Here is a 19,342-nt window from a genome sequence, read left to right on the forward strand (position 1 = left end):
AAATAATTAAAGGTCACTTTAATTCTGACCAAGAGCAGCCATGCCAGCATAGGTAAAGTGATCCACTTTCAATCCTTGTCATTCATTAATGCGAACTATTTTTCACCCTTCAATCCTTGCCATTAGTTAATCTGGACTAATTTGCACCCAAGTACCCCTGATCAAACAAACCTGAAGCAGGACAGAGTCCTGCTGAGCTGACTGCAGCCAGTGCTTTGCAGGCAGCCAAAACAGATCCAACACCAACCAGCAATGGGATCAGGCACGTTGGGAACAATTTCAGCTCCTTCTGCAATGACATTGAGCTGCCTCAGTCCCTGGGGCTGAACAGAGGCCACAGCAGAGCCCAGTGCTCAAACAAAGCCAGGATCACAGACTGGAGCCCCTGGAGATCACCTCAGCCTTGTGCTGCAGCAGGGGCACAGGGAGGAACTGGGTGGGGTTTGGACAAATCCAGAGGAGATCCCCCAGCATCCTGGGCAGCTGCTCTGGGGCTCTGCCACCCTCCAAGTCTGTCCTCAAGGTCCAGTCCCTCACTGTCCCCACAGCTCTGGATTCCTGCTGGATTTGCTCCTGGGTTAGTGCCCTGGCAGCACTGGGGCTTTCAGCCTGTTTTTCTCCCAGAGCCATTTCTGGCTTGGCTGTGCACAAAGTTATTTAACAGGAGCCCAGGGGAGAAGGGGGAGGGAAGGAAGGATTTTGCTTCTCCAGAGAAGGCTGCTGCTGTCAATGAGCAAAATAAAACACTGTGGAGAGAAAGTGCCTGAGAAGAGACTGAGCCCCAGGAATTGTTATCAGGATGGCACCAGAGGCTGGCACTGGAGAAGTGAAAGGCTGAGCAGGCACTGCAAAGCAGTGAATGAGGAGCAGAGGTGCCCAGGACAGGCTCTGCACACGAGGCAGGAGCAGCAGCTCCTTGCCAGCCTGGGGCTGATCAGAGCAGCTCCGGGCGAGGCAGGGGATGGTTCATCCCACTGACACTCCTACATCCCCATCTCCCACAGACAGGAATTTCCACAGGCCTGCTTCCAGTACAGCAGCAACAGCAAACACTGAAGATATTACACAGCAGCTCACTGAGCTGGAAAGACGTTCTGGAGGGGTTTTATCGAGACGAGACAAGCAGCAGCTCAGCTGCAGTGACACAGACCCATCAGGACACATGATCTGCTTGGCCTCTGTGAACAGATTTATATTTGGGGAAAGAACAAATACAAACACATATAAATATCTGAGACAGATTCTGTCTTCTGCAAGGAAAAACACACCTACAAACACTGCTGGTCACAAAGCTTTAAGCTCCAGTGCATTCCCCTGTACCAAGGCCACACCTCGAGCCAGGAGCTCGTGGGAGGGCATCGCTTTGGAGGAGAGAAGCCCCAGGGATAAGGAAGCTCTGACAAGTTTGATGGAAACAGCAGCCAGGCAGAGGGAAAGAACTCCCAGCAGCAGCCCTGTGGCAGAAAAGGCTTCCACAGCAGGTAAAGGTCAGGCAGCTGCAGAGACCCCAGCCCCAGCCTGATGGGAGTCCATTCGTCCAAACCTTACCCAGGGCACTCGGGGGCTGAAGAGCAATGGCCGTGGAACCTACACTGGGAACCTGCACTGAGGAACTGGCTCAGCTTTTCAAGTGATGTGTTTGCAGTTAAAGCATCTGTTTTTCCCAGCATAAACAAGGCCATGGGTTAAGTGCAGCTGTTCCATCAAAAACAAGCAGAGAAAAAAAACCAAGGATAAATCAGCATGTGAGCTAAGAGAATAATTACTTTTACCTCTTTTGGTCACAAATGGATTGGGGAAACTGAGAGTTTTCCTGGATCTATTTATGATGGGAAATTCACAAGGCTATTCCTGCAAATAATTAGTTATTGATCCCTAAGTTTGCTTAGGGAAAAGCTCTCCTAAGCAAGTCAATCTGTTATTCAAGCCACATTTTTTTAGGGATTTGCAGCACTGGAGCCACATTTTTGGTTTTGTACTGATGAAGCACAACTCCAGGTTTCTCCATGAGTGAGGGAGGTGTTTGAAATCCTATTTTTCAGAATCAATCCTTTCTTCCCCCTTCTTCTTCCAATAAATGCTTTTCTCCAGTACTTACTTAAAAGGTTTTGAATAATTCTTGTCAAAAATTATAGTCATTTTATTAATAGTCTAGGCATGTTTTCCCAGCATATAGATGTTCTAGCTAATAACAACAGTATTAAGTGAATCCTCAAATTTCTCCTGACCCAGGGCACAGAGCTGAGGACAGTTTTCATTCCTGCTCAGCTTCCTGCTTCTCCTCGTGACAGAAAATCTCTGATTATCAAAACACTACCAAACACTTTTTCGTTACAAAGCCACACAGATTTCACAAAAAACATGCCAAACAATCTTTTCCTAGTGTCAGGACCTGGCATGTGGCTGGGATTCCTCAGCCCAGTAACAAAAAACTCATCATCTCAAGGGCAGGGCTTTCACTCAGCAACTTGAGTCCTCACCATAAACTTTCCTTTTGTCCCTTTTCCCAGAGCTGAAGGAATCACCTACTTTTCTCCTACTCCCGTTTTCAAGAAGCATTTATTGCACTCTGAGTAGAATTCTGGTTGGATTCAACCACTCCCAGAAAAGAAGAGCAGACTTTCACTTTGCAGCAATTAGAGGCAAAACCTGGGCAAATTAACCCTCAACCTTCAACTCCCCTACTTCATGCTTCCCTGGGCTCTGGCAGAACAGGCTGCCTGTGCCTGATATCAGAATTTTTCAGGAAATCCCAGGTGCAGGGGCATGAAGCATCTTGCTGGAGTGTTCCTCAAAGCTGGGTGACACCGGGGAGTGCCCACCAAGGCTGTGCCTGCCAGGCAGGAGCCAAAGGAAGCAGCTGGGACTGACACAATCCCAGATGCCAGAGGGGTCTGGAAGGTCCCATCACACCATCATGGAACATCCTGAGTTGGACCCACAAGGGTCATGGGTCCAGCTCCTGGCCCTGCCCAGACCCCCCAAAAATCCCACCCTGTCCATCCCTGGCAGCGCTGTCCAAAGGCTCCTGCAGCTCTGGCAGCCTCGGGGCCGTGCCCATTCCCTGGGGAGCCTGGGCAGTGCCAGCACCTCTGGGGGAAGAACCTTTCCTGATCTCCAGCCTAACACAACAGTCCTTCCAAGCTTTTATGTGCACACTGATTTTAGGGGTCTTGCAAAAACTCCCTGAGCAGCTCTCTCCTCTCTGTCTGGACTGTCATGAATTCAAATGCTGCTGGAGCTCCTTCACATCCCATTTCCCTGCCTATCCCCATCCATTCTGCAGCAATTCTTCCAATTGTGTGCCACAAAACCCTGTGGAAGTTTTCCTTCATCCCGCTGCACCCCCAGAGGTGCTGGTGTGAAATGTACTTTTTCAGATTCTCAGCTGCAGCCCCAGCAGTGTTTGTTAATGCAAATACCCTGAACTGTCCCCAAGCTTGTCCTTCCCTCCTCCCACAGCTCAGTGCCATTCCCAGCAGCTTTGGAGCTCATTCCTTCCAACAGCCTGTGCAAATCTCTATTACCACACCATGATGGGCTCAACAAAAACCAGTTTCCAAAGCAAAGGGAGGAAATTTCTGTTTGGTTTTGGTTCGGCTTTCATTTTTTTCAAGGCGTGTTATGAAAACATGCCTTAGAGGTAAATCTGCCTTTGCAAGCTAAAGAGGAAAAGTACATTTCCATGCCTTTGAATGCCTCAGAGCCCTCTTGGAGAGCTCAGGAGGGTGTAGGAAAACCTGGCCCTAGGCACAGACTTTGGGTTGGAAGGGACCTCAAAGACAATCCCGTTGAAGCCAAAGTCTGTTTTTCATTAATTCAAACTGCTTTTCACAAGTGATTCATCCTCACAATAGGATGAGCACAGGAACTGAACTTCAGAGAAGGAAAACCACTGAACTTTAGTGTACTAATGGGACCTATGAACATTTACCTTATTAGTAACATCCTGTGAGGTGCCATTACACAGTGTGAGTGTCACTAGTGCCATTAGAGTGGCCACAAAAAGGCCAGAGGACAGTGACACTCGGGGCTCAAGATTCCCAGGGCAATGCCCAAACTTGCCAGCTACATCTGCTCTTATATGAGCAAGAATTTATTTCAGTATCAGTGCAGACAAAAACAACCCCAAGACTGCACAGAGGATTCTGAGTTACCTGCTGATTTCAAAAAGCCCAACAGCTTTAAGAAGTCCCTATGACCTTAAGGACTGTCACAACGCCCTGTTAATCTGAGCAGGATAATTAACTTGGCTGTCACCAGCACCTAAGGAAGCCCAGATTTAAAGGCCAGAATTCCCTGGCTGGTCAGGCAGTGGGAACTGGCTGCCATAGCCCTTTAACACCACGTTTTACACTTCCCACAATCAAAGCCTGTCCAGAGGAAACCAAATGCTCATGTTTTGAACACTCATATTAAGAAGCTCTTTAAAAATGAAAAATCAGCAGGCAAAGCATAAGTGTGCTGCAAATGTGATGTCAAAGATGAGACCAAGTGAGTAAAGGATCCCAGGCTTTGGTTCAGCAGCCTCCTGGATGCTGTTGGAAGGATAACACTTTCTAATCTTTAATGCACTTCAAAACCATGCCCTGCTGAAAGTCCTGTGAAATTAAATGGACCCCTTGCCTTGCAATGAGGGAAGTGCTGGAGGAGCCACAGGATTACACTGCTCCCTGCCCCAGATAAGCCTGTCACCAGTGAATTCCTCCTCCCCTTTTCTTCTTCCCATATTAATGCATTTCATCATAATAAGGATTCCTTCCCACTGCCAGAACTCAATTTACACTATTTACTTTAATGACCTCATTTGTCATCCTGGCCAGTGCTGCTGTCTCTGGGACCACAGCCCGTCCTGCTGCCAGAAGGTCTCATTTACAGTTTGCTCTTTCATTATATTTTTTAAAGATTAAATTGCTTCCATTTCAAGGCAAACAATTTGGGATAGTGAGATACATTCATGCATTTGATCAATGCATTTTAGGGTTATGGACATCCCAGTCCCAAATGACTGCTGGCCACTGCATCATCCATCACCTTTGGCTTTGTTATTCTTTTCAATCCTTACAAAATATACTGGTTGGGACACTTGAATATTGCCACAGCATTAAATTGTGGGAAGAAATTTAACTTGGTTTTGGGGGGAAGAATAAGAGTGTGATCATTTCCCTCTCCAGTGCTTCAGTTCATTTGCCTGTCTGTCTAAACCCCCTTTTTTATCTCACAGCTTCCCTGCTCCAGAGAGGTACAGTCCTTCCTATTAGATTATATTTCCCTCTCCACTCCTGACATGCTTAGTAAAATTCAATGCTAATGAAGTCATGTAAATAGGTTAGGGAAGAGCACAATACTTCATGTTGCATTATGGCCCATGTTCTGTGCAAACAGCCTCACACAGAGGCTGGGCTGGGCTGGGCTGGGCTGGGGGAGCCTCCAGACTCCCACCAAACCCAGGCAGGGCAGCAAAGCCCCTCAGAGCCAGGCAGGCTGAGAGGCCCCTCCTGCAGGCTTGCAATAGAACACTCCCAGCCTGTTTGCAGCAGCTGTACAAGGAGAGAGTAAAGGCCATTTCCTGCCAGCTCAGCCCCACAGAGGTGTCACCTGCAGTGGCCACTTTCCCAGTTTGTCTGGAGCACTGGCCAGGTGTGCTGGACATCACTTGTCAGTCCCAGCACAAAGCCTGGCCATGACAAACAGGCCAATTGCCAAGTGCCAAACTTTGAATCACAGTCACTCATTCCTTCACTATTTAAAAATCTTTTCCCCAGATAAACAGAATCCTGTTTTTTAACCAAAACAAAGAACAGTGGAACTTCCCTCATAAAAAACTCACAGTTGTTTCAAAGTTAACAAGCACCTGCCTCATTTTGTTCAGCTCCTGCAACTACAGGGCTTCTTTCTTGTTTCCTTCCATCCCAAACATTTGTCTTCAGCCTCAATAAACATCACCCAAACCCTTTGTAGTGATTTCCAAAATGCTGATGTATTTCTTCAGAAGCCTTTTCAGTGAATAAATTGGTCCCATACTAATAGTCCTTGTTATTTATACAGACACAGCCCTGCTCAGGCTGTCTCCTAAGTAGACTTCAGCAGGAACATAAGGAGTAACATATTTTCCAGATAAATTTGAGTTTGATATAAGTATTTTCTGCAGAAAAACATGCTTCAGATTTCTCATCAATATTTATATATAAAGCTAAACCAACATTTTAAAGTTGCTTCTAGATAATATATGATGGTAACTTGACAATAACACAATTTTACAGGTTATGTATGATGCATAAAAGCACATAAATATTACTCACTGTCAGAGGATCAGGTTTCTGGTTGTGAGGAGAAGATGGAAGTTATTGCAGCACAGTCCTCCCCGGATTCCCTCAAGTCTTGCCCTGGATCATCACATGCAGATGAGAGTAGCACCAAGGCTGAGGGAAAACAAACCAGAACTGACAACATCACAACAGAAAACCATTACCAGTGTGGTCTGAAATAATCTCCTAATACAGGAGTAATAAAGCAGCATCAAAATGGAAACATCAGCTTTCCACAAATTTCTACAGATATGCAAACAGTTTGGAGACTGTGAATCAGAACCCTGGAAAATATCTTTTGGATGCAATAATATATATTTTTTTAATTTTAGTTTGTACGCCTTTTACCTTCATCTGTGCAGGATTTATATCATTACCTTACTCTGCTCACTGCAGCACAGAGTGGTGATGCCTGAGGCTTTACTGCTTCTGGGGAGCTGCTTTTCAAGGAAACATAGGGGAATTTAAATTAAAAAAATACATTGGAAACCCCGTGGAATTTGCATGTGAAGCAGGGAAGAATTCCAATTGTTCCTGGTTTACTGGTAGGGACAAGCACTGAAATAATTCTACAAGAGCTACAAAGAAAGAGTGAGAGCTTGGAAAGGAGGCAGAGCTGTGGTCACTGGATCACCGAGGCTGGAAAAGCCCCCCTGGATCATCAATCCCAGCTGTGCCCGATGCCCACCTTGCCCCCAGCCCAGAGCACCGAGTGCCACCTCCAGGGATGGGGGCTCCAGGCCTCCCTGGGCAGCCCCTCCATGAAGAAATTCCTGCTGATGCCCAGGATGGATGTGCCAGGGGAGCCCATCTCCCACAGCCTGAACCTCCCGTCTCCAAAGCCAAGGTGAAATCCTCACCCTGTCATGTGTGCAAACCACACTGCCCTGGCACTCCCTGGCCCAGGAGTTTCTGATCCATTTAGCCAGGGGAAGAGCCTCTTCCTGACAGACCTCTCACGCCTGGCATCTCCCAACACCTTCTCCAACGTGCCGAGGAATATTTGTAGTCACAGCAGGTAAATGAGCTGTAGACAGGGAACACAATGAATTTAATGGCATGAATTATTTACACACAAGCCATCTTGCTACACAGCAGTCCCCGCAGCAGGGATTATTAATTTATAACCCAACTACAGCTACATTAAACAGAACGAGGCTTCCATAAAAACTTAACTATACAGCCACAGGAATATTGCCCAGCTCATCTAGGCAGTACAACAGGGTTCTCCAGCAAAGCCTCAGCTGAAAATCCATCACATCTCTTGGGATATGGAAAAACATCCACTGGATTCCAGTTTGCATCCTTGTCTGCCTTGTCATCCAAACAATGCACCTGAAGAAGGATTTGCCTTCAAGGTTCCAAAACAGCACCAAATTCTTCCCTTTCAAACAGCAGCACCAACACGCACCCTTCCCTAGGGAGCAAAATCCTTGGAGAGGTAACAGGGAGCATCCCTCACTCCTGCAATGTCCCCTCTGGGCCCCTCACCTGATGGGAGCAGGGGGGAAAAGGGACACCCCAAAGGGAGAGCAGGAGAAGCCTTTGGGGAGGGACAATGCAGGATTTGATCAGCAGCTGCAGAACTTGAGGAAGAAAGGGAGAGAGCTGGAAACACCTGAGCAGAGAGTCCACGAGAAGGAAATGGGGCACGGAGCAAAACTACAGCAGGGTCAGAGTAGGGACTGGGGAATTCAGGTAAGTCAGGGACACAGAGTGGTCCAATTCTACAAGATAAGAAATGCAGATAATCAATCTGTAAGGACAAACCTGGTCAGCAATGAGAAGTCTGCAGGCTGGGGATGGATAAGGAAGTGGGAAGGCTGAGCCTGGAAGAACATGAGGAGCTCCACAGCATGGGGCAGCTTTAACCAAGTCTTTAATGCTGAGTGTTCATGTGACAGACACCTCCATTGTGTCCTGCCATCAAACATGGCTTTGTGGAAACACAGGCTTGTCCATATTCCTAAAGCCTGTTTCTGTGTTTTGTGCCTTCTGCAAAGAAATAGAAGCCACCACTTTTATAATTATCTATACTATTCATCCCAATAAACACATTAACAGCTGGACTACTGCATCCTGAGCTGCTTTTTCACCCAGTTGGTGGCTGAGGCAGAAAATGAATCTCCATACAGCAGGAATTCAATTCCCCTTCATGGCTGGAAGCCCTCCCTACTGCACTGGGAACAACCTGAAAGGATTTCCCACAGCACAGCCTCGTGGCACAGCAACCCTGCTGCTTTACTCTGCCAGGGTCCCAGGGCAGGCTGGACTGCCTGCTCCTGGTGGCTCTGAGTGGCCTGATGTCAGGAGAGGAGCCTGGTGCCTCTGAACACATGAATTATCTCACTTTGGGGCTGGAGAAAAGGTCCCAGAGGCACTTCAGCCCTGCTGAGTGGTGGGCAGGGAGCACATGCTGAGCCCAGCACAGCAGCTCCTCCTTTGTCTTCCACAGGAGAATTCCCGGCACTTCCAGGGCACCTGTGCTTGACCTGCTTGGGGATCACTGTGGGACTGCACAAGTCAATCCCAAAGCCCACAGCTCCCTGTTCCTGGGCAGAAGCTGTGTTGTGCTGTGCCAGCACTGAGCCCCCTCCCTGTACCTGCTGCTGTGGGGAACCTCTCTGCTCCTTGCCCCACACTGGGGACGGGTGAGGTTTACCAGCTGCAAGGCCCTAACAGGAAGCACTTGTGGGAAATAGTAAAGGTAAGGAGATTTTTAGAAAGTTGGGAAAGCGGGTCTTAAAAACAGAAAGAACAGAGAACTCAGAACTAGTTTTAGCTTAGTTTCTGAAGGTAGAAAAAGTTACAATTGTACAGCAAGCAAGGACATGGAACAATAGCTTGAGTTTTAGGTTTAGTCTAAGATAGCTCTTATAACTGCAGAAGACTATGTTTAACAAGATATCAGAAGGTTTTAAGCTTAATAATGGTGTAGTGTGTGTTGTTAATAGAAAGCAGACAAGCAAGCATTGTGTGAAGCAGGTAGAGGTGTACTTGTAGTAACAGGCTAGAACAACTGCCTGTGAGCTTTAGCAATGTGCCATTGGCTAGAAAGTTTTTAAGTGTTCTGTAACAAAGAAATCTTTGGCTGCTGCTGGCTGCACGTGAGCTTTTGCCATCTTTCTATTGTCTCAGCCATGTAATGGGGCTGATGCTGCAATAAAAGCTCGAGGAATGTACCCCAGCAGTCCTGTCCTGTTGGTGAAAACAAACCTCCAAACACAAATGGTGCCTGTGCCTCTGTTCTGTGATTTCCATGCTGGCCTGAGCTGGTGCTCTCAGAGCCCTGCTGAAGTGCAGGGAAGGCTCTGCCCATGGACCAGGGCAGGTGGCAGTCCCTGAGCCTCTCTGAATAAATAATAGTTGAAAAAACAAAACAATCACCAAAACAGCAAAGAAATTATCCATGAGCTGCAAATACTGGAAAGGCAGGAAGGCTAATGATCGCAGCAGGGTGGAAATTTTCCTGTGTCAGGGATTTCAGGCAGTATAAAAAGTAGCTTTTTACTGAATTTGGGAGGGGAGAGACGAGACAAAGGTTCCAGGTGCCCAGAGAATCCAGTGGGACAAGCAGGAGGCAAAGCCTTGGGAAGATGCTGCCTTTGTGGTGCCAAAAGGGAGGAGAAACCCCACAAACCACTTCAGTGCCAGTTATGCCAAGCAGCAGCAGGACCTGCTCTGCCACCAGCATCTTTCTCCAGAAGTGCTGCAGTTTCCAGTAAAGTTCTCCTGCCTGCACAAGCAGGGGGTTTGCAAGCCCTGGGTGTTCTATGCCTCAGTTTCCCCCTCACAGATGGGTCACAGAGTGCCAGTGGGCCCTAAGCAGGTCTAAGGGCAAGGTGGGCAATACCTCACTGGCTCTTTGGGCTGGACTCTTGTTATCAGTGAGGAATTCCTGCCTTTTGTGCTATCAGAGTCCTGTCAGCAGCTGAGGAGAAGGTCAGAGAGCTCCACAGAGGGCTCATAAAAGGTTCTCAGACCCAGCAAGTTTCCATACAAACCTGTTTTCAACATTTATCCCATTACCTGCCGTGGGTCTCAGATTCAGTCAAAGAGAGAAATGGGAGTTCCTAGCCAGGCAGAAGCCTGGGAAAAGAATGTAAATAATTCTTTATTTCTCTTGTTATTCACATTGTTTATAGTTAAGTTCTTTCACTGTGCGTCAAGCACTCTGCACCAATGCTTTGGGTTGTTTTCACTTCAGGACCAATGGAGTTGGTCCTCACGAAGCTCTGTATGAAAGAGCAGTGTATTTTGAATAAACCAGAGCTTTTCTTTCATGCAGCCTTCTGATCAGAGTCTCTTCATTCCTGTCCTGCCTTGACAGCGACATCCTGCCTGCTCTGTGCTTCAGTTTCTCCCCCTGTACAAGTGGGAGGTGGCATCAGCCACCCGTGGGACCCTTGGAACACAAAGCCCTGAGCACCAGCTACAGGCTGTGCTACTGCTGGGACCAAGGAATGCAGCCCTTAGGGGGGCAGGGGCAAAGGGGGCTTTGGCAAGAGCCCCGGGGGCAGAGCAGGATGGAGCTGAGTGAGGATGTCCATCCTCCAGTGCTCAGCAAAGCAAGGAGCAGCTCCTGACAAAAGCACAGCTCGGGCACTGCCTGGTGCAAGCCTCCTTCACACCAGCGCTGACAGCACAGCCAGAGCCCAGAGCACAGCAGGAACTCCCAGACAGCCACTCCATGTGCACAAATCCCTCCTGGAGAAAGGCCCCAGCCCTGGGCACGCTGAGGACAGGAATTACACTCAGGTGAGGCCCTCAGAGAGCAGCCAGCTTGGCTTGGCCACTTACACCATGAGGGCAGCAGGCAGCTCCTCCCAGGCTGCTCCTTGTCCTTGGGGAGCAGGGCAGGAGCTGGGCCTGTCCCTCCCACCCCAAGGAGCAGAGAAGTCAAGGAGAACCCCCCATGTCCACCGGGAGAGTTCAGCCTCTCCAGCCAAACCAAAGCTACTTTCCTCCCAGAGCAAAACCACTTTTCATCCCAGCAAAACATAACAGAGTAACCTCTGCTTTCTCAGCAGCCGGAAGGAGTCCTCCTGAGGGCCTGGGGAGGTCCTGGGAGAAAAACCACATTGCTCCCATTTGGTAACTGGGTTTTGGGGCTTAGAGCTGAAATCCACCCAAAATAATCCAGTGGGGTTTATGAGGACTTTGGAAAATGTCAACTCAATTCATAGCATTTCAAAACCTTTTGTAAAAGCTTTTACATGTTTCCACTCTGTCCACAAAAATGCGTGTTGAGAATTCACATTTGCTCTCTTTTTCTTCTATTTTTCCTTTTTGCAGAGTGCCAGGGGAAGAAACAAGTGGATTTTATTTTCAAATTCTTGTTCAAGACTGTAATGAAAACTCAGGGATTATTTTTTCATGAAAATGTCCACTTAGGAAAAAGGCAATTCTCTTTCGGGAAGAAATGGTTTCATTAAAAAACAATAAAAAGGTAAAATGGTACTTTCTAATGAGAATGTGGAGTCTCTTCTCGAGTTAAGTAGCAGCCCAAGCCACACAAACACACTTTGTTATCCTCCCCAGTGTCCACACTCGCAGCAGGGAAAATTTCTGCCAGCACTTTGGAGTTACCAGCAGTACTTTAGTTAGGAAAAGATAAAAATCTGTCTGGCACACAATCCGTATTTGTGATTTACAGTCAAGCCTTGGAGGCTTAGCCCAGGCCAAAGCTTCAATGAGCTGTGGTCCTGCCTTTGTGACTGCAGCAGGGCTGTGGAGGGAGGAACCTGGATGGGGAATGCATTCAGAGTTTGTGTCCCACAGCAGCCCTCAGGAGGCAGAGGTTTGGTCCAGGTGGATGCTGTGGGTACGGCACTCAGCATCCCATAACTCAGGATTCCCAGGCAGGTCTCAGTGTCCCTGCAGCACAGGGCTGGCAGCAGCAGCACACACGACCCAGTCCCACAGAGCAAAGAGCAGCAGGAGCATTTCTGGGGAAGGCAAAGGTGGGAAGCTCAGGGGAAATGTCAGGAGGTGGCTGCCGCCTCAGCTGTGGAGCTGCCCTGGGTGACACAGCCTGGGGACAGTGCTGGCTGTCCCTGCAGGTCTCCAGCTGGGAGCAGGTCCCTGACCAGCACTGCCACGTGTGGCCCTGCAGCGGTGGCCTCAGAGTGCCTGGGGGCAGCACGAGGGAGGTGACCCTGTGCCAAGGAGCAGGACTCTGCAATCCACAGGTTGTTCTTTGCTGCTGCAGCCTCCATCGGGCCCCCACTTGCCATGGCTGGCACGAAGCCCCAGCACAGAGCACTGCCACCAGCAGTGTATTTATAACCATGCTATCAGTGCGCTCCTCCCGGGGCTCAAATCCCCCTGTCCTGAGCCCTGCAGGAGTGCCAAAGCCCACCCTGGGTCAGGGGTGGCTCTGTGTGGTGGAAAAGTCTCTCCTCCAACCCGAGCTCCCAAAGAAAGGCTCAGCAGTCTCTGTTGTCTGGTCTCAAGGCAGTTTTTTGCAAATTGTCTAAAAGATTTTCTCCCTGGGCTGCTGTGGTTTGCTCACAGCTCAGGCAGAGGCACACACACACCCTGACATCCTCTCTGACCCCGACTGCTTCTTCTCTCCCACCCAGGGCTGCTGCTCTCTTTTATATGGTACATTACATGTTACATGGTTACAGTTTTTCCCAATGCCCATTACCTATATTAAATGGTGCTTTTCTATCTTTTATATGGTACATTACGTGTTACATGTTTACAGTTTTTCCCCAATGCCTATTACCTATTTAAATGGTGCTTTTCTATCTTTTATATGGTACATTACGTGTTACATGTTTGCAGTTTTTCCCCAATGCCTATTACCTATATTAAATGATGCTTTTCTACTCTAAACCAATCTGTGAGTGCCAACATCACTAAGAACATGGAGCTGAGGAAGAAGAAAGAGGGAGGACAGGGCAGGCCCAAATCCATCCATCTTGAAATTTCTGACCCCCATGTACAAAAACAAACCCCCCTGTACAGCACTAAAAAATTCTTCCCATTACTTTCTGACTACTTCTACTCTAATATCTAAACTTTTGTGTCTTCTTGTTCTTCCTGCACGGTTGGTAAATTATTCCATGGTTCAAACCCAAAATCACAGCTGTTTCCAGCTGCCTGCCAGGGTCTCAAATGCTTCTGACCAGGGCCTGGAACCTCTAAAAATGTCTGAGGGACATTTTGAGTTCAGACACAGGAGGAGAAGGACAGAGAATTCTCAGTTTAAGCAGCCTGCAGGCAGGGCCCTCACTTTGGAGTGAGGTGGACACACAAATATGACCTGTTTGCTTGTTCCATTGCTGACCAAAAAAGTGTGTCCATAAACTTGCAAGTCCAGAAATTCTGTTCAGAGGCACAGAATGAGTCTGTCCCTAAAGCACTCGAGGCCTCAGTCAGCCGTCCCCTGTCAGCACGGGCTCTGCTGCTCCGGAGCTCAGAGCTGCTGCTCTCCCTCGCTGGGGACTGAAGCTTTCCCAGCACCTCATTACCACCTCTCCCCACTGCCTGCCCCACACCAAAGGGGTTACCTGAGGCTTTGACAACCATCCCCCTGCTTCCAGCAGAAAGCTGCTGTAAGCTTTTTTGGGGAAGAAATTATTTAAGGTAGCTGAAATAGGATTTGCCCATAGAGGAAGAAGCTCCAGGTTTGCATCCCACCATGCACAGTGGAGGATGATCCCTAGAGCCAGGGATCATCACAGGGAGTGAGAATCACAGAATCCCAGAGCTGGTGGGGTTGGCAGGGCCCTTAAAGCCCATCCAGTGCCATGGCAGGGACACCTCTCACTGTCCCAGGCTGCTCCCAGCCCTGTCCAGCCTGGCTGTGGGCACGGCCAGGGATCCAGGGGCAGCCCCAGCTGCTCTGGGTGCCCTTGCTGTGTGAGCACTGGGAGCTGCAGAGCTGCTGCAAGGCTGCAAGTGCTGCTCCTGTGAAGCCACAGAGGTTCAGACTTTGCTGTGGATTGATAACACAATTATTTATCTCGAGTGGATGGAAGTGCACTCAAGGCAAAGCCTTTCAAAGCATCTTGAGACAGGGAAATCTGAGCTGCCAGACCCAAACAGGTCTTGCTAAGCAGTACAAGGGTGACTGTGCAGACCTGCCTGCTCTGTGGCAGAATTCCATCACTGCTCTTCATCCTGGAACAGAAATCTTCGAGGGAATAAATGAGCCCTTATTTCCCAGTATTGAAAATGCCTTTAGGCATCACATCCAGGGTGATTTGCCTTGCTGGAATGTTCTGTGTCTATAGTGGGCCTTGTGACAGTCCCTGTGTGCCCTGTGGGGCAGGGGGATGGGGTGGGTGTGAAGTGCCAGAGCCTGGGTTTGCCCAGCACATCCAAGTAGACTCCACGGGAGTCTCTCCAAGGGAGGGCTCTGGGGATTTCCCTGGGGGGAAAGGAGTCAGAGGATTCCACACATGCACACCCCAAAGAGCAGGAAGCAGGGAGCTGTGCCCTGGGAATGGTCATCCCCATGGAACACTGCTGTGCAAAGCCAGGAGGGCTGAGCTGCCTGTCTGATTCCTGCTGAGCCCTGCTTCAGGCAGCTTTTCAGGGCAAAAAATGAAAGATGGGCGCCAAATCCATAAATGAAAGAGTGAAAGGCCTTGGATACAAGAACAAAAGGAAGAAAAAAGGACTTAAAAGTCTGCCCTGTGCTATACAATGCTCAGACAGGTTCTTTGCAGGCACAATTGTGTTCAGGAAAGGACTGCTGAGACTCAGCAAGTTCTCTGGGAACACAGGTGGGGGAGGCTTTGAATCTCTGTGTGCTTTTGTGCTTGGAGTGCTTTGCTCTGCTCTGAAATCTCAGCCCTTTCCTGCATGGCCTGCCAGGGAAAAGCAGAGGCTGGGAGTTCCCCAGGGAAAGCTGCGTGGCAGAGGGGATGTGAAGAACTGTGACAAAATACCACAGGAGAGAGCAGGGAAATTGTCCTCCACAGCGCATGGCCACGAGGAGAAAATGAACCAAGAACAGACCTGCAGCAATGACCCCTCTGGAGCATTAACATTTCATCAGTACCAGTGAAGTCACAGAAGAGCTGAGAGGGAGATTCCCATTGCACACCAAAGGAGAAGCCAAGGCACCGGAGGGGAAGGTCCCAGCAGACATCTCCAGGGGACACTTTCCTGCCAGGAAGCCAGGCTGTGTGCGGGTGACATCATGGTGCTGGTGTCCCCAGTCGTGTGTTCTGTTTATGTTTGATATTATGTTCTGTGCTTTCAGACCTGACTCTGAAAGTGAAGGTTTGTTTTGTCTTGTTATCAGCCAGCTCCCCTCCTGCCATGGTCTCCTGTCTAGAAGAGGCTGGTGATGGCTTTGCTTGCTTGCTCTTGCTCCTGCTTTTGCCTTTGCTTTTGCTTGTTAGTTAGTTTAGCTAAGCAGTCCAATTTTTTCCCTGGATTGTTTTTTATTTCCCTTCGTGAATACCATCCAACCTGCTCTGGACTGGGACCCTCTAAACCCCGAGGAGCACCGGGAGCCTGCGCTCTGTGATCTGCAGCAGCCATCCCCAGTGCCCAGAGCAATCCCCAGCGCCCAGACCCGGCGACCACCCCCAGGAGAGACTTTCTGGATTTGTCACCTCTTCAGAGTGGTGAAAGAGTTCTGTTGTCATCTGGTGTTGTTCATTTTTTGGTGCTGGGGAGTGCTTTATTTGTTAAATAAACAGGTTCTTTTCCACTTCTCTCCAGGAAAATTCTTCCCGAACCAGGTGGGTGGGGAGGGGCCACGGGGGTTTGTTTTCTGGGGGCTCCTTCCAGATGTTTTCTCCCAAATTTGCCCTAAAGTAGGACAGTTTATGAGTGGCACCTTCCTGTGGCTCTTCTGCTGCTCTCCAGGCCCACGGCCCTGCTGCTGCCTGGTGGGTCAGGCTCCAAAGGTGCCCAGAGCAAGGAAACCTCCAATTAAATGGGGTGGCCAGGGCTCCAAACAGGGAGGTTTCCTGCCTTGAGGAGGCCAGACAGGTGTTTTTGCAATCTTTAGACCAAATTATCTCCCCAAGTTTGCCAGAGCTCCTCGGTGAGGATTTTCAGGCTGAAGGGGAGGGTGAGGCAGGTCTGTGGAGCCCTCAAACCACACAAGGCTCTGGAGAACAGAGTGAGCCTGACTGCCCCAGCAACGGGCTCTGACAGGAGATCTGGAGAGCTCTGCCCTTGGCTGCTGCTGAGAGTGATACTCTTGTTTTCTGGGTTTTTTTTTCCCCCAAACCTCTTAACCTGCTCTCTCACACTGCAGAGCTGGGAGCCTTTTGTTAACTATTTCCTGCTCTGGTTTCCATGGAAAGCAGAAAGTCACAGGCACCATCTCCCAGGAGATGACAGAAATGCCTCTGGCCTGACAATCCCTCTGCCTTTAACAAATGAGGCCAAAGAGAAAAACCATCAAGATGCAAAACAGGGATTTCAAGTCCATCTGCTCAAGTGCCACAAACCCTCAATATTTTAGAACAATCAAGTGCTAAAAAATTCCCAAGCTATTTAGGTAAGTCCACACAGAGGCATTCTTTCCCCTAAAAAGGGCAAAAAAGAGGCATTAAGCCTGTATATTGCTAAAGTGCTGGGGGAAGTGTAATATATTGTGATTTAAAGCATTTGATCTTGCTTTTCCCTGGTGACACACTTCTAATTCTCATTATTTCTAAGCTTTGGGCCAAGGTCCCATCTGTTACACCAGTACCTGTTTTTCCTGAAGTTTCAGCTCATTGCCCCAGGGCTTCTGCTGTCTCCTGGGTAACATGATCCACCAGCAGGACACCTGGGAGCATCCAAAGCCCTCTAAGTGAGAGGTTCAGTGCCCAAAGCTGGGCTGAGGTACCCAGAAGAGGAGCTCCTGATTTCACTCTTTGCAGTGCTGTTTGAAGCCTGATTTCAGCACCTCTGAGTCTCAGCTTCCGTGAGATCTGTAAGAACCCCTGTATTTCTCTATCTGCTCATGCCCAGACAGCACAGAAGAGCAATTCAAACACCAGTGATGTTTGCAAACCAGCATGTGTTCCTTTTCCCTGCAGGCACTCACACCAGCCCTCCTCACTCAGCTGGAAACTAAAACCTGCTTTGTTTCAGTGCCCTCAGCTGGGCAGCATTTGCCCCATGACACCTAAAGAACAGGGTCAGCTGAGGTTCAAGGTGCAGGAATGAGGAGGGATGTGAGGAAAGCCCCAAGCTGTGAGCAGCTGAGGGTGAGAGGAGGCCCTGTGAGGAGTGGGAGCTCCTCTTAGTCCATGTGGCAGCAGAATGGGGCTGCTCTGGGGGCACATTCAATGGAGTCTGCATCTAAAGTGGAATTCTTAATGAAACAAAAGTGCAGTGCTCTAAATTTAGGTGCTCTATTAATGTTTTTAGAAGCCGCAGAGTGGCTGAAATCGGAGTCGTTGCTTCCATCAGGCCAAACCTGAAATGCTGGAACCAGTGGGGGAAACCTCACGGGTTTGAGTGCTGAGCTCCCTTTTGCTGTCCCTGCCCATCCTTGGTGGCCCTTCCAGCAGTTATTGTGTATTCCTAAGTGACACAACCCACAGCTGTTAATACTTGTAATTTCATTTTATGCTTTAGCCTTTCTGGCAGCAGAGTAGCAAGGCTAGAGCTGGAGTAGAGTGAGACAGCAAATAAACAACATCTCTTTGCTGCCATGCAAAGAGATACCCATCTTTCAATATCAGATCTGTTAGTCTAATAACCCTTTGTTTGTGTTGCAGAGCAGGTTCTGTCTCGCACTCCAGCTACAGCCACATCAGATGGGCCATAAATCATGGAATAATACAGGCAGGAACTGGGACTTGTCTGGTAAATCACTTTGTGCTGGTAATATGCTGATCTCTGTGGGATGGGGATGGATGAGATCCCTGGATTGAAGGCAATGCTGTGCTATGACAGTTATACATGAGGGATGTTCATAGCAAACCCACGCTGCCATTTATTGTTTAGTCAGAAAATTTCCCCTTGTATTATAAATATTTCACATGAGAAGAACATTCCCGCTAATTCCAAGCACACAGACAAGCTTGCCAGTGGCCAGGGATGATCAAAGAGCAGCGGCTGGATGGATGCTGCGGCTCCAGGGGGACTCCAGAGCTGCAGCTCCTGCACGGTGAAGCCATTAGTTCTAATGGAGCAGCTCACGCCTTTCCAGGGATCGCTGCTCGGTGGAAATGTGCCCTGTGCTCCCCATCCCGGAGAGGGGAGGTGAGGAGCCGGGTTACACACTGCTCGTGCCACTAAGGGTGTCGTCCTTCCAGCGCTGAAGAACAGATGACAGGCTCGGCTGTCCTGCCCAGCTCCGTCCTCTCTCCTAAGGTCAGGAAGCTCGGGCTGCTGCGTTAATAAAACAGCCCCAGTCCCATCACTCAGTGCCGCCTTTATCTGTTCCAGACACCTCTGGCTGCCAACAGCCCCGTTCTATTTTTACGGAGCAAAAGCTTTCCCGGCTCCGCTTCCCTGCGCTGCCCACTTGATGTGCTGTTCACACCTCGTTCACTCTTCACACCCCTCGAGGACCTGGCGGGGAAAGGATCCCTGCCCTGGGACGGCAGGACAAATAGGAGCCAGAGCTGCTGTCAGCACTCGTGCCTCTGGGGGGACAGGAGGGAAAAGGGCGAGGGGGGGATCTTTACTCCTTCAGCTCTCCTGAGCATCCCTTCTCTCCTTGTGGCCAGCTCGGAGGGGAAGCCGGCAAGAAGAGCGTCCTCTCATCCAGAGCCTGAATCAGTGCACTCCAGCTGGAACTTCCCTGAAATCCTCCCTGTGGGAGCACAGCCTTCCACAGGGGGTCCAACATATCCACTGCCAAATGCCCAACGATTGAGCACGTTTGAGACTCACAGTCCCAGATGAGCAATTTAATTATTGAACAAACTTTCCAGATGTGCTAAAGATTCTCTGGGTAATCACTGGGATCACGGGGGCCAGGCTGGTTCAGCTCATCCCAGAGTCTTTAGGGTTGCCATGCAGGAAACACATCCCAGTCCTTCAGCACTTGCTAAGGCTTCAGCAGGATGTGCTCCAAGTGTGGCTACTAAACCAAGTGTAGTCTTGGAAAT

The 19,342-nt window shown here is 49.2% G+C and overlaps 1 protein-coding gene across 3 annotated transcripts in view; it reads right to left on the reverse strand.

The window, feature by feature from the left end:
* KCNJ5 (potassium inwardly rectifying channel subfamily J member 5) overlaps nt 1-19,342 on the reverse strand; it is an 81,811-nt gene that overhangs the window by 27,168 nt on the left and 35,301 nt on the right. For 2 of the 3 annotated variants that reach the window (XR_002465512.3, XM_021531101.3), the window contains exon 3: nt 6,303-6,422. The exons of the other annotated variant lie outside the window; for it this stretch is intronic. Coding sequence is in view for 1 of the 2 variants with exons in the window: in XM_021531101.3 (XP_021386776.1) it covers nt 6,313-6,422 (110 nt within the window). In the remaining variant the exon portion in view is untranslated. The remainder of the gene's footprint in view (nt 1-6,302; nt 6,423-19,342) is intronic. 3 annotated transcript variants of the gene reach the window in all.

This window comes from Lonchura striata, chromosome 24 (genome assembly GCF_050655825.1).
Source record: "Lonchura striata isolate lonStrDom1 chromosome 24, ASM5065582v1, whole genome shotgun sequence".
NCBI lineage: Eukaryota > Metazoa > Chordata > Aves > Passeriformes > Estrildidae > Lonchura > Lonchura striata.